Source organism: Sinocyclocheilus anshuiensis, unplaced genomic scaffold, assembly GCF_001515605.1.
Source record: "Sinocyclocheilus anshuiensis isolate Anshui unplaced genomic scaffold, SAMN03320099.WGS_v1.1 scaffold1110, whole genome shotgun sequence".
In the NCBI taxonomy this organism is placed as follows: Eukaryota; Metazoa; Chordata; class Actinopteri; order Cypriniformes; family Cyprinidae; genus Sinocyclocheilus; species Sinocyclocheilus anshuiensis.
Window position 1 is genome coordinate 379,849 of NW_015536525.1, and position 16,119 is coordinate 395,967.

The 16,119-nt window shown below is 35.8% G+C and overlaps 1 protein-coding gene across 3 annotated transcripts in view; it reads right to left on the reverse strand.

Moving 5' to 3' along the window:
- LOC107694105 (bromodomain-containing protein 2-like) overlaps positions 1–4,348 on the reverse strand; it is a 14,528-nt gene extending 10,180 nt beyond the window's left edge. The window contains exons 1-4 of one of the 3 annotated variants that reach the window (XM_016493718.1): positions 3,765–4,348; positions 758–1,052; positions 476–613; positions 140–284 (exon numbers count right to left, since the gene is read on the reverse strand). In XM_016493718.1, coding sequence (XP_016349204.1) covers positions 140–284; positions 476–613; positions 758–1,030 — 556 coding nt within the window. In that variant the 5' untranslated portion in view covers positions 1,031–1,052; positions 3,765–4,348. Of the gene's footprint in view, positions 1–139; positions 285–475; positions 614–757; positions 1,527–3,764 lie in introns of those variants that run through there. The other 2 variants (XM_016493700.1, XM_016493709.1) reach the window with 2 other exon arrangements.
- Between the last annotated feature and the right edge of the window lie 11,771 nt (positions 4,349–16,119).

Consider the following 16,119-nt stretch of genomic DNA (forward strand, 5'->3'; position numbering starts at 1 on the left):
ATATATATATATATATATATATATATATATATATATATGTGTTATTTCCAGATAGCTATCGAAACCATGACCACGGAAATCCTGTCAACTGTTCTCTTCATCAGTTTATTTAGGTTCATTGTTTCCCCCCCATTCTTACTTGATTTGTGGCCTTTTTTAGGTTTGCCCTGTTTGCCCCTAGGGACAGGTGCAGGAATCTCTTCCTCCTCTTGGGGCATCTGTGCAACCTTCTGCAGGAAAGCCTTCTCCAGAGACTGAGCCATCAGGACGATGTCATCTGTTGGCTGTAATAAACAGACGACTATGAGATCACATCGCAGTCTCTAGACGATAGCACTGATGCGAGTAATTGCTCCATAATAGCCTGGGTAGAAGACCGGAGCAACTTGATGGTGAACAACAAAATAAATCCAAGCTCTGAACAGGTCAGAGCGCTCACAGAACTTTTTACCTAGACATAAACGAACTGACTGACCTTGTTGTAGATGTAGCAGTTGGTAAACATGGTGTTGAAATCCTGCAAGCACTCGCTGGCACTGCGGTAATAATTGTGTTCTAGTCTTCTCTTGATAGTCCCCATATCCATGGGCTGTTTAATGATTTTGTAATAATCCTGCATGAGACAATACAAGTCATTATTAAGTCAGAAAAACATACGCTTGAGTTTAGACCCATAACTTGTGGGATAACATGCCATCTTGTTTAATATTTAAACACAGAGCATAATAACAAGTCCCCAAAACAAGAACAAACGTACAGGCAGGTTGAGCTTGGTAGCATCCACCGGCTCATGGAAAGGCCAGGCGAAGTGATGCCTCCACAGCGTCTTCTGCAAAGCCTTCTGGAGGAACTGCAGTTGGTTGGTCATGCGGCCCTGACGAACGGGGTCCCGCACAAGGGTTTGAGGGGGCCCGGATTGAGGAACCTGGGGCAGGGCAGGTCCTTCAAAGCCCTCGTACAGCAGCGACGGCTTGCGGATGCGTTTGCCGGGAGTGGAGATGGTATGCTCCATCATGGTGACCCCCTGCATGCCGTCGCCCCCGCCCAGAGAGCTGCAGAGAACAGGAAGACAAGGGTGAGATCGTATAGAAAATAAACAAATTGCCAAACTATACATAGAAACGGAATAATGACCAACTTTGTGACTAAATGTGATGAAACATGCATTAAATATGAAAAGTCAACATAATCACAGTAGACTCATCATGACTCAAACTCTATGACTAAATAGTGCATTTTGCTAATGAGGACCAAGCATGAAGACACAACTGCCCCTGCAGCAGTCTATCTGTCCCGGCATGGGTGAGTTATGCTGGGACACATTCCAAACCCATACACCACTGTCCTGCCGGAAACTGGGGGCGGGGCCTTAAACAGACCTAATAACCCAGATCAGGTCATGTTTGTGTTCATCTGAGAAATTAACCAATGAGAATGCAGGCCTCAAAATAAATATTTTTAATGACAAATCAATTATTCCTGTCCTTTGGACTAATTTAACTAATTGTTCACCCCGTTTTATTATTAAATGGTTAGTAAATATAACATAGGCTTATTTTCCTCATAGATCCTTCAAAAAAAAAAAAACTTCCTACTGTATTATCTAATTTAAATTGATTTTATATACATAATATACCTGATATGAATTCTTCATTGCAAAAAATGGTTCATAGCTTTATACTATCATTATTTTAAAAACGAATATGATTTCTTAACTCATGTATATAGGAATGTAGGGCATTTAAATGCATTTGACACTTTAAAAATGCTTGTTAAATTGCACTACCCTCAGTAACTTTAGGTTACTTAAACACTAAACTCTTTTTTATAAACTGATAGTATGAAGAACCTAACTTCCTCACTAAGACTTACCTTCTGAAGCCTAACTGTTGAACACTTTAAAGAGAACAAGTTGGTAGCATCCGATATATTACGTGCATCCTCTTGGGATTCATTCTCAGTGTATATTGGGATTGCACAAATAGCACACAATGATGCAACATTTGTAAAACCATTGCATCAGTTAATTTTAATAACAAAACTACAGATACAAAACACTTGAGGTGGGTGTTCACTCATTCTGCAGAGATGTTGCTCTCATGCCTTCCAGCCAGTTTCTGTAAGTGAAGGTTTGCATACCTGCCCCAGTATGGACTGAGAGTCATTTAACAAACTGAAGCACACTAAATGCAGACAGGCTGCTTCTAGAGAAGTCAGCTTAGTAAATCTAACATCTCCATCATCTCAAGACACATTTGTAAGCTTAAAATCTTTAGTCAAGTTGATGTAAGCATATTATCTAAACAACTTAAAGAGTTGAATGTTTAATTTAAACAGTGCTAAATGATACAAAAATCACAAAGTGTTCACATTTAAAACTTTTATTTCCAATCAAATAAAATGTTGGCATACAAACAATGTTTAGAATATATATAGAATTATTCTGTCCCATCTAGTCGAATTCTACAGGCCGCTCTAGCTGTCAATCAAATAGGCCACGCCCACACATCCCCCTGAGCACGATTTGTGGATTTAAACCAGATTATTTCGCAAAAAAAAAACACTTGCCTAAGCAACGCCACTGCTATCGATACGTGACTAACATTCAGTCAAACATTTCCGCGAATAATTTAAAACACTCAAAGACGCGGTAACATTTCCAGAAACGCTGCGTTTCTCAAGAGTTTTGTTACGTCAACAGACCTCGCTGATTGGCTGGCCAGAACTAAGGCGCGATCATCGAGAGCAGGTTGGCGACCCACCATTGGCTCAGCAGACCAGTCACGTGTAACAGACAAATGCGGCACGCACACTACAGCCCTCTTCGCCGTACAGCCTGAAAAAAATCACAAAAATACCACATAAAAGCCCCAGCATCTAAACTAGGCAACCTCGTGATGTTGCTAAATTCCCGCAAGTAAAGCGAAAACTGCAAACCCGAGGCCTAAAAGAACCAAAAACAATGCTAGGCCTCATTAAAAACTCGATTTTTTTAACCCAGTGTAAGAAAACACGTAGCAAACTCGGACCTAATATAAACAAGCAAACAAAAAAGGCGATGCCCTTCTCTCTGTGTGTCGACCCAACACGGCCTACAAGGAGTGCCCTCCATAAAGTGACGCAGCAACTTTGGGTCTTCAAATAACGACAAAAATATGTATAAAACTCACTCGAGTTGGTCAGAAATTACGTAGATATTCGAATTACATTAAGATTTTACACGCAATCCTAGAAAAATGGAGACTACCGCGTTTAGGGCCAGCATCTAGCTCTAACTACCAAAGCCAAACTCATCTACAACACCGAAAATACGTTTGATTCCCCTCAAATGTTGCTCGTTATAATAAAAGGCCATCGTTATTAACAAATCGTGTCGAGGTTTTACAAATCAGACGCATTACTTGTTTTTTTAGAGGACACTTGAAATACACGGATTAAAAGATTTTCTTTTTAGACGCCTGAAAGTATATTAAAACGATACGACAACCTGTATTTTAAAATACAGATTTTTAAATTAAAACGGTAACAGAACAACGGATTTTTAGTTAAATATACAGCCGCCCATCCCCCACTGCCAAGGTTACAGATTTGAAACAATGTCATGGATTGTGTGGGGAAACAAAACACAACACTAAACCGGTCAAATTGTTCGTTGTCTATGAATTATTTAAACCAAAACGCCTAATTTGAATTATTAACATGCAGTTGTCTTACAACAACCGAATTTTGTTTTCTAAAAAATAACTCTGACTCCTAACATATACCTCTATCCAGATTAAGTGAACTGAATATAAAAAGGAAGAGCAAGATATGTCGAATTCCTCATTGTTGGATAAAATCCTGATTTTCTTCTCGTCTTCAGCCACGTTTCTTTATTCAACACATTTCCCTCAAACATGTCCGACTTCTTCTTCTTCTTCTCCATTCATTGGATCGAAGTGGGGGCAGGTAGAGTCACGTGACAACCCACACAACTACTCGCGCGATTTAACCTGGTTTTAAGCGGGGTATCCTGAAAACAAGTCTTCTTTTTAAGATACATTGCAAACGAAGGCATTTCCTTAGCGATTAAAGACGCGATCTTAAAAAAAATCCATAAACTGTAAACTTGTAATTAGTCAGTAATGTTGATAAATCCAGAACAAAGAAGACATGGCTGTCGTTGCCGCGCCGTGATTGGATGGAGTCTGTCACGTGCCTCGCAAACCATCGCGCCATGGCAAAACATTAAACCTGGTTATTTTTGAGATTATCTTCTTGGATAATATAATCCGATTCCATTCGATTCCTTTCCAAATGCTCTGAATATTAGAATTCCGTTTAGAAAAAACCCTGGCAAAAAAAGTTTATTAGGAGCACGAGAAATCCATGTAATCAATAGCCTTCATCTCCTCTGAATGTAATCCTCTCTGCGCATGTGCAGATCGACTCCCTTCCACCCGAAACCCCAAAGCTGGCGTTTTGAGCTAAAATTGGAAACTTGTTCTGTGACTTATTTATTTTGACTCATTATAGCTACATTGAAACTGGAAATAAGTTTTAGTAATAAGTAAGGCAAGCAAGTACTTATAATAAGCAAGATATCTGCTGGGTACATTATCCAAGTTAAAGAAACATCACTTTTTTTACACCAGGAAATATTTTTGGAAAGACACAGTTACCCTTTTAACTGATTTTTAAAACTATACCATATATAGAGAGAGAAATGTGAATTCTACATACCGTGGTTCTCAAATATTATAGTTGGCAAAATATCACTTATGGAGGTTTACTTTTAAAATAATACATTTAAATATTACCAGATAGTTATTTGACTATGTTGTCCTACATCAAACAACATCTGTGAGAACAGCATGACAAATGGGGAAGCACAAGCCTGGCCTGTCACTCATGTCCCACACAAATGAGCAGACAACACTAACCCAGTCTGACTCAGTGTCACAAGGCTTGGCCAGCAGGGATGTTCTTGCCTCTGCGCTGAAGGAAAGCACACACTTTTACAGTGTAATGCTTAGTGATTGGTTTTAGGTGAGGGGTGTTATATCCATTTGCATCTTTTGCAATTTTGCAACAAAAAAAAAGCCTAGATTTTATCCTAGTTAACTTCTGTACTTATATTTTCATTGCAATGTTTATTTGTATTTTTTTTTTAACCCTGTAAAGCCTAACGTGTGTGTGTGTGTGTGTGTGTGTACAGGTTTATATATCCTGGTGGGGACTTAAACCTGAATACACACAGACTCATGGGGTCTCGTGTCTCGGTGGGGACCTAAATTGAGGTCCCCATGGGTACAAAAGCTTATAAATCATACAGAATGAGGTTTTTTTTGAGAAAGTAAAAATGCAGAAAGTCTCCTGTGAGGGGTGGGTTTAGGTATAGGGCGATAGAAAATATGGTTATGGAGAGTCCCTACAAGGATAGCTGACCAGACTGTGTGTGTGTGTGGAACAGTTTATAGAACCTTTAAAGAAAATGTCAAATAAAAAAGTAAAAAAATAGTTTGCTTTTTCTTTAAATATCATAGGCCTATTTGATACATCAGGCTTTTATGGCTCATATAGTCTGATATAGTGAGAATATGGAGCTCATACTTGAGGAAGAAAAAAAAAAACACCTAAATTCAGAGGCCCAAATTGAGGAAAAATATGCAATATAATGCAGATGTTATTTATACAGCCAAAAGGCGAGATTAAATTCTGGTAGCTTGTATTGTAAATCAATTAAATTCTTAAAATAATAAAACCGACTAAGATAAGGTGCATATAAATGTCAGTTGTCACTATGTGCCAATAATATGTGTTAGTAAGTTTATTTTTAGATGCTTAGATTTATGATAAAAGCTCTGTAGTTTTTAGTGTGGGAAGTTATTGTGCAATATGATTTAAAGATGAACAAATAATCGTTCCTCAAAAGTCAGATGTTTCATATTTTATACTTACAGTTTAACACGATTTTTCTGAAAACTGAAAATTTAAGGTGCTTCAGACCAGTATATGGTCATCTTGAAATATTTATATAAATATTATTTCTACATTTACTTTATAAAGATTTCACCGAAAAATGACATGTACCACAAGGTGGACATTTTTTTTAGCATTATACTAAAAGGCCTTTTACTTACTAAGAAGTAAGAAGTATCAATCAGAGGGCAGAAGGCATGTAGTAGATTTTGTACAGCAAGAGGTCTTAGAAATTAATGCATCAAATATGGGGGATACATATCGGGTTAAATGTAACCTTTGAAAATACATATAATCTATTGATCCTTTCCATTCAATAATGATTTAAGCAGCAGAGTTACGTTATTGTCAGACAAAGCCTTCTAGATCATAAAAAAAAAAAAAAAAACATATTCTCCAAATAACATGTTTACCCTAGAATCAGTTTCAGTCCATCCTTTTACCGAGGCATGTCTGACACGACTGCACTGACTGCAAGAAGCCCATTCTTTGAGGTCTATAACAGACTTTTCTGTGAGGTCACTAGCTATAATTGTGGAGCTATTAACAGTGATTCTCACAGCCATATGCACTTCTATTCTGAACGCATACACAATGAATCCCAATAGCTCTACTCGGCACAGGAGTGAAGTGTTGCTATGCAGAACCATTGTTGCATTATATCACATTTACCTCTGCAATGATGTGTGGAAATAAAGCTGAAGCAAACCCATTAAGCACAGGAGCATTTGATATATTTATTGCACTAATGCTCTTGTGATACATTTTAAGCACTTTGGTTCACATAAATGGCCTCTTGAGTATAATTCTCTTAAATGTCATGATAAGAGATTGTTATACCTGAATAGTTTTAGTCCATTTATTTTTGCTTTCTCAGATGTGTTATATGAGACATTAGAGTGGTATATGAGACATTATTATGATTACCCCCATTTCAATGTGTGTCAGTGGCATATGTATTTCAATATGCCTTCAGATATTTTGCTGTAACTCTGAAAGGGAAGCACAGCAACAATCCAAGCTATAGCACACACAATGCACCTACACTGAGCCAACCATGAAGTTAACAGTTATCAGATTCCATCAGGCAGTATACAATCACTTTTGCATTAGGCAGAAGCTACAGTGGTGGAGGCAGATGAGATTTCTCACATTTCTCACCAGCATTGTTATATATCTAACTTAAGTGAAGCTTTTTGACTCGTCACGCGAGCTTCTGACTGCATCAAAATAGTGAGAGGTGATTCATTTCTTTACTAAGAACAGTTCTTAATTGTGCCATGCCATCTATCAGGATGATGAACAAACAAAACTGAAAAAAAAACAAACAAAAAAAAAACTTCAGGATATGATATGGACAACACTAATACTTTGGATAACACTAATACTTGTAGCGATTCTAGAATAGAATCTGGAAGTGAGATTGTAGAATAGAATCTTCGCCACATTTTATTTGTGATGTCAGAGCGTCTTTAAGTGTTTAAATCAAAGTCAGAGTATAAATACTTTATAAAAGTAATAATACTTTTAGTATTGGAATAGGCCCTGTATAATACTTTTGCATAATTTGTCACATCCGGGAGATTTTATTTTGTGTACAACAGTGACATCTAGTGTTTATGATGGGAATCATAAGAAACCTCAAAATTCAGCCTTGTGTGTAAATGTGTAGACTAGAATAGAATCTTTTCCACATTTTATTTACTTTTAGTTTTTTTCATCGAAGTCACAATATACTTTTGTTTAAACAAAATACAAAATAGGACATAATAGTGGTGGTACAAAATAATATCAATGGAATATAACTTTTGAAGGACATAAATAAGACTTTAATATGCTATGACCAGTGTTGGGAAGGTTACTTTGGAAATGTAAAAGGTTACAGATTACAAGTTACCCTATTTAAAATGTAATAAGTAGTGTAATTAGTTAAATTACTCCATTAAACTAATGTAACTGATTACATTTGATTACTTTTCTAAATTTTTAACGAATGTTTCCGACTGTTAATCATCTTAAAGCAGGCAGGGTTAACCTTACAGTATAGAGCTCAACACTTTACTGTCAGACTTTCATTAAGATTATAATAATTGAATTTTGAAGCACAGCCACTACAAAATCAGACTTTAGCACCTCTCTTTACTTTGAGATCGTTCTGATCGAAATACAGATTTAAAATCATAATAAGATATAGCTGAATAGCTATGATACTGTTTTTGAAATCAAATCCTTGCATAGACAGGAAACACTGGCATCTAACAATGCCTTGGAAAACAGTTCATCTTAAAAAACATAAAGCATATACATCAAGCTAAATAGGAAATAAAACAATTCTCGAATAAGCACGTGTCCTAAACTCCTGAAACATTGGTGTCTAGAGCAGTCAATGCAAACTGGGAAAGAAATCAATCACATCTGTATGTGTGTGAAAATACATTTTTTGTAATCATTAACATTTTCATAAGTAACTGTAATTTAATTACGCATTTTTTCTCAGTAACTGTAACAGATTACAGTTACATTTATGTTGTAATTACCTTATTCAATTACATGTAACTAGTTACTCCCCAACACTGGCTATGGCCTTGGATTTTGTGAACTTTGGATGAAGTTAGAGTTTTGTAGAATTTAGACTACTTTGTTTTCCTACTTTCAGGTTTCTTAAAGTGTCGGTGTGTATCCTGGGCCCTGGGAAAAGTAAAAACATCCCTTTTTTAGGATACTGTATTTTAAAGTTAACTTTGTAAAATCCAAACATGCTTTACAGATCTTTATTGGAAAATGTTTAAACAGTATTTTTCATACTTGTTCAATGAACCATAAACAATTATTGCACATGCACCTGTGGAACAGGAGCAGGAACCTTTAAACACTAAATCTCCTCCCGGATGTGGCAATCATGCAAAAGTATTATATAGGCCTATTATAATACAAAAAAAAATTCTATATAATTAAGGTCACAGTTATAGTAACAGCAAAGAGACCCTATACTGACTCTGAAAACCACCAGAAGAAAGATGCCCAGGGTTCCTGATCAGGGACGTACAGAGAGTTCCTCAGGGGCAGGGGCTCAAATGTAAAATAGGGCTAATGTAAAAAAAAAGAAAAGAAAATAGGTGAAAAGTTTGGATACATTATTTTATATTTTTGCAAGAAGTCACTTATGGTCATCAAGCCTGCATTTATTCGATCAAAATTGTAATATACTTTTCAAAATACATTTTATGCCATGCTGATTTAATTATCAATGTTGGAAACCTATGATTCTTTTTTCAGGATTCTTTGACGTATTTAAAATATAGCATTTATTTAAAATAGAGCTTTTTGTAACAATATACACTATCGTTCAAAAGCTTGAGGTCAGTATTTTTTTTTTAAGAAATTAGTTTTTGTCCAGCAAGGATTTGTTAGATTGATAGAAACAGTGATAGTAAAGATGGATATTGTTAGAAAACATCTCTATTTTGAATAAATGCTGTTCTTTTGAACTTTTTATTCATCAGTGAACCCCAAAAAGTATCACGGGTTCCAAAAATAAATAAATAAACACAAATTTAAATAATAAAAAATAAGCACCACAACTGTTTCAACATAATATATCAGCATATTAAAATGATTTCTGAAGGATCATGCACTGAAGACTGGAGTAATGATACTGAAAATTCAGCTTTGCATCACAGGAATAAATGATATTTTAAAGTACATGAAAATAGAAAAGCATTCTTTTCAATTTTTTCTGTATTTTTGATCAAATAAATGCAGGCTTGATGAGCATAAGACACTTTCATAATGCTGCATAATTATCAAAAATGGTAATATAATAAAGTCCTTTGTCTTGGACTTTGGACTGTCTTTGTCTTTGGATAATGGACTTTGTAAAGTCCATGTCACCATTTCGCCAGCCTACACTTCACATAATAGGTCTGTAGGTGGCACTTGGGCTTCATTAACTACGAGAAGTGGGACAAAACAGAAAAAATTAAACCTTGTACACAGACAAATGAAACTACATTGATGTATCTTATATGTACTAAGCTACTGAGCTATGCTTTGATACAACCTCCCAACTTTTCTCTTTTTTAACAAAATGTGCTTTTTTACCTTGGACTGTGTGATATAATTTCAACTTTATCTTTAACAGCATTCAAGATGTTTTTAACATTTCAAAACACATTCTCGTGTTAGCAGACAGATTACACTTTCACATGTGACCAACAATTCCACAACAAATATAAAATATCATAATGAAATATTATCAAAATATTCAACTGACGGAGAAGATGACAGAACTGACGGAGTTGACACATCTGACGGAGGTGACGAAAACCTGAATTTGTAATCATTTTAACTATCAAATACATTGAATCAGTCAATTACTGATTACTGCATTACACAACAAACAGTGAGTATGTTATTGTTTATAAAGCTTTTATTCAAGAGTCAGTATTTTGTATTTTTATTGGAACACAAAATCTTATGGTGGTGACAAATATGGCATTTCTTTCACAAAACGAATGGAGTTCATGTAGTAGCCATTTTGTTTTGTTTTCTGTTGATGCTAGATGCTAATAGAACCGCCTAAAATTAAGAATAAAATGATCTAAATATTTCAAATAATTTCCTCAGAAATTGGAAGATAGTGTTGACATATCATGGTTGTGACAGAGGAAATATTAACATTAGGATTTAAAATGTTCTAAAACTATAAAACTTACCAGAGCCTGTCTGACACTGTAGAGGGGAATATGGGAAGGGGATCCTTTAGAGTGACAGCTGCCCTTGATATTCCCAGATTTTATTACATTTTAATAAATGTCTGACGGTGTTGGCAAAAAGTGGGGACACAACTGAAACCTTATGAAACACACGTGTCCCTGAAAAACAACCTTGCTTTGATATGAGATATTATTAAGTGTTGCCTTTGATAAAACAAGCTCTTTTTCATCATTAAAATTTTTTTTTTATCCATTTTATAGCATATGAATGATTGACCCCTTCTCTGTGGACACACTGTTTTAGATGTAGTGAGAGGACATTAAGAAACACAGATTTGGTATAATAATGAGAAAATTAAACTGAAGGTGATAATTGTGTTAAATACATTCTATTATTAATCCCTAGTGACATTTAAAATTGAAAATATTTTTATTTTTAAACCTAATAGCAGTTACCCTTGCTGGACCTGTTCCCCAAAAAGTATCACGGGTTCCAAAAATAAATAAATAAACACAAATTTAAATAATAAAAAATAAGCACCACAACTGTTTCAACATAATATATCAGCATATTAAAATGATTTCTGAAGGATCATGCACTGAAGACTGGAGTAATGATACTGAAAATTCAGCTTTGCATCACAGGAATAAATGATATTTTAAAGTACATGAAAATAGAAAAGCATTCTTTTCAATTTTTTCTGTATTTTTGATCAAATAAATGCAGGCTTGATGAGCATAAGACACTTTCATAATGCTGCATAATTATCAAAAATGGTAATATAATAAAGTCCTTTGTCTTGGACTTTGGACTGTCTTTGTCTTTGGATAATGGACTTTGTAAAGTCCATGTCACCATTTCGCCAGCCTACACTTCACATAATAGGTCTGTAGGTGGCACTTGGGCTTCATTAACTACGAGAAGTGGGACAAAACAGAAAAAATTAAACCTTGTACACAGACAAATGAAACTACATTGATGTATCTTATATGTACTAAGCTACTGAGCTATGCTTTGATTCAACCTCCCAACTTTTCTGTTCAAAATGTGCTTTTTCAACTTTATCTTTAACAGCAATCAAGATGTGTTTAACATTTCAAAACACATTCTCGTGTTAGCAGACAGATTACACTTTCACATGTGACCAACAATTCCTCAACAAATATAAAATATCATAATGAAATATTATCAAAATATTCAATCTGACGGTGTTGACGAAAACCTGAATTTCTAGTCATTTTAACTATCAAATACATTGAATCAATCAATTACTGCATTAAAACAAACACAACAAACAGTGAGTATGTTATTGTTTATAAAGCTTTTATTCAAGAGTCAGTATTTTTATGTATCATTGGAACACAAAATCTTATGGTGGTGACAAATATGGCATTTCTTTCACAAAACGAATGGAGTTCATGTAGTAGCCATTTTGTTTTGTTTTCTGTTGATGCTAGATGCTAATAGAACCGCCTAAAATTAAGAATAAAATGATCTAAATATTTCAAATAATTTCCTCAGAAATTGGAAGATAGTGTTGACATATCATGGTTGTGACAGAGGAAATATTAACATTAGGATTTAAAATGTTCTAAAACTATAAAACTTACCAGAGCCTGTCTGACACTGTAGAGGGGAATATGGGAAGGGGATCCTTTAGAGTGACAGCTGCCCTTGATATTCCCAGATTTTATTACATTTTAATAAATGTCTGACGGTGTTGGCAAAAAGTGGGGACACAACTGAAACCTTATGAAACACACGTGTCCCTGAAAAACAACCTTGCTTTGATATGAGATATTATTAAGTGTTGCCTTTGATAAAACAAGCTCTTTTTCATCATTAAAATTTTTTTTTTATCCATTTTATAGCATATGAATGATTGACCCCTTCTCTGTGGACACACTGTTTTAGATGCCGTGAGAAGACTATAAGTGTCATAGATTTGATATAATAATGATCAAATTAAATTGAAGGGGATAATCGTGTTAAATACATTCTGTTATTAATCCCTCATAACATTTACAATTGAAAATATTTTTATTTTTAAACCAACTATGAAAACCAATGTTTTGTCCCATGTCTCAAGAATCACTGCTATGATAGTTTCATGAAATAGTAAACGTGTGTATCATATAGTGAATTGATTACCGATTATGCCATTGATGAATTATGCAATATTCTAAAATATATAATATAGCCTAATATATGGATTTTTAAATAAATCGACTCACTAGCTTTGATTATTGATGAAAAAAAGTTTAAAATATTGTTTGGTTTATTTATTTTTTCTTACGTCAACCCACTCACTGAAAGAACCGTACTGTATATGGCTTGAGAGCCTAGGTTCCGAACAGACTGTGGAATATCAGTCAGTAAAGCAAAACGCACGCGACCCATAGATTGACAGAAATGTAAAAATAAACTGGAATTTTCCGACTTTTGAGTGAAGTGAAGTGACATGTGGCCAAGTATGGTGACCCATACTTGGAATTAGTGCTCTGCATTTATCCCATCCAAAGTGCACACACACAGCAATGAACACACACACACCGTGAACACACACCCAGAGCAGTGGGCAGCCATTTTTTTGCTGCGGCACCCGGGGAGCAGTTGGGGGTTCGGTGCCTTGCTCAAGGGCACCTCAGTCGTGGTATTGAAGGTGGGAGAGAGCACTGTACATTCACTCCCCCCACCTACAATCCCTGCCAGTACGAGACTCGAACCCACAACCTTTGGGTCACGAGTCCAATTCTCTAACCATTAGGCCACGACTTCCCTTTTGAGCGATTAGTTACTGTTTTGTACACATTGTCATGTTACTTATAATTCACATGCATTTTGTTTTATTGACCACAATGTCATTGTTATTTGTCTGTGAGGGGCACTTTTGAATAATTTTGAAAAAGGGCAGGGGCTTGAGGTTGTTATGCGGTGATGCTCTAAGAAATTATTGCGGGGCAAATTAATTGTATTTTAATAATAAAAGTAACCTAATAATAAGAATGTAACAGGCCTAAATTAATTGGAAATGCCAAATTCTCTTAATATTGCCAATATTTGATGCTTTTGACAATATCTCTAGCTATAGTCGACACATGGTATGATTTAACCCAAGGTTATCGCGGGGGCCCCCCGCTGTGCGTGCCAGTCCACTATGCCACTGGCCACGGCCCTCTGTGCGATCGCGGGGGACCCTCCGGCGTTCTAAGGATGGCCCTGTGATGAACTTCCGTGAGGACGCAGCATAACCCGATTGGAGTGACAGATCAGTCATCTGTCCCGAGCGTCTTTCACACTGGCCTCTAGCCATCAGACAGTCATTACCTGACCTGGTCACGATCAAATATGTTAGCTTTCCTTGGCAGCATAAAGCAAATGTATGCTTTTATTTTTAAATTTAACTGTTTGAAAACGAAAGTGCATGAGGCCAGTTGAAAGATTTCTTATCCTGTGGCTCCCTCTAGTGGACTGCAATTGTCCTTTAGAGGGAGCATTTTTGCTCAGCCAATGCAAGACTATGGGATATTTTTGATAATTATTTATACCAGAACTGTAAGTCCGATCAGTTAGAAAAGATATAGCAACAAACTAGAGGTGAGCGGTCTCTGCCGAGTTTGGTGCTTGTAGCATTAAAGCCCTAGGAGGAGATAGAGTTGAAAATTCTGTGTGTCAGAAGAATAAGAAGTTTAAATAGTATAACATGCTGGCTTTCTCAAGTAACTAATAACTTCACTAAACCGAATACAATGTTTATATTTCTTTGTTTCAGATGATGAAAGAGATGGGAACTCCTTGTGGACTGAAAGTCAGGCTAGGGAATTTAAAAACAGGCACTCTTAAATGTGCATTGAAAAATGCCAGCTGATAAAGCCTGGACCATATTCATATAACATCTAAGGATAAATGTAGCTCTTAACTAGCTGAGTTCAACAGTAGAAAATCAGTCCAGTCTCCCCAGCTGTAAATGTCACTGCTTATAATAAATTGACATGTTGATATCACACAAGCAGTCTTTCAGAATGCTCTCAGTTACATGTAGATGCAAACTCTATGCATTAGTGAGTGTGGTGGTGCTTATGGGGTGTCACTCTGAGACAGGTGAGTATGAGGCTGGGTGAGGAAAATCAGTATACTATTACTCACTACAAAAAACAAGACTACACCACTGCCTCTAACCCACATGACTGCAACAAAACCACTTCACATTGACTTTCCTAACACATAACCCACAAACCATTCCACCTCAAACCACATGTGCTGCAAGATTCAGGTACGACAAACAGTTTGAACAATAACAACAATAATAATAATATAAAAATATAGAAATATATTTCACAAAATTACTGTAAATACAAGAGTTTATATAACTGATCTTTAATGAAATTTTGATAGAAACACTATATAATGGCATCTTATTGAGAAGCTGTTCAAATGTGCTCACAAGAGGGCGCCAGTGTCTGTGCATTAGGAATCAGGATGACACTGCAGGTTTGGCGCCGTGCATTTGTTTGATTTCTTTTGATTGGTTGCGTGAATCGTAAGAAGTTGCCATGTGAGCGAGGAAAAAGCAGGTTTGGAATACACAGAACACAATGCATGTAGCGTTTTTAGGTCATGTATAAAATACCATTTTGTATGATGATATTCTCTGACAACACTATTAAGATTAAGTCGTATAAAAATGAATAGCCTACATAAGAAACGTTTATAAGAAACGATTTACTGACAGAAACTCTGTTCTTTATTCGGTCAGGATGGAGTGAAATCTATTTCTTAGTCTCTTGGGGGAGCTCTTTATCAGCCAACCCAGCCACCCACCTAAATAACGATTACTGCAGTGGGGATTTTCCAGACTAAACAAGCTCATCTAGATGAGTGCCGCATTTGACCACATTTCTGTTGATAATGTAACCATAAAGCTACAGTACACCCCTCCAATTCCCCCTTGGGGATTATCAGTTTATTAATCCGAAGCAAACTGACACAATCACATCCTGGTCTGCTCCTGAAACAATGTCATATTAACTCCTGTTTTATATACATTTATAATAGGGCTGTGACTATCTATCTATCTATCTATCTATCTATCTATCTGTCTGTCTGTCTATCTATCTGTCTGTCTGTCTATCTATTTATCTGTCCATCCGTCTATCTATCTATCAATCTATCTGTCTATCTGTCCATCCGTCTATCTGTCTATCTATCTATCTATCTATCTATCTATCGTTCTATCTATCGTTCTATCTATCTATCTATCTGTTTGTCTATCTATTTATCTGTCCATCCATCTATCTATCCGTTTGTCTATCTATCTATCTGTCCATCCGTTTATCTATCTATCTATCTATCTATCTATCTATCTATCTATCTATCTATCTATCTATCTCTGTCTGTCTATCTATTTATCTGTCCATCCGTCTATCTATCTATCTATTATTT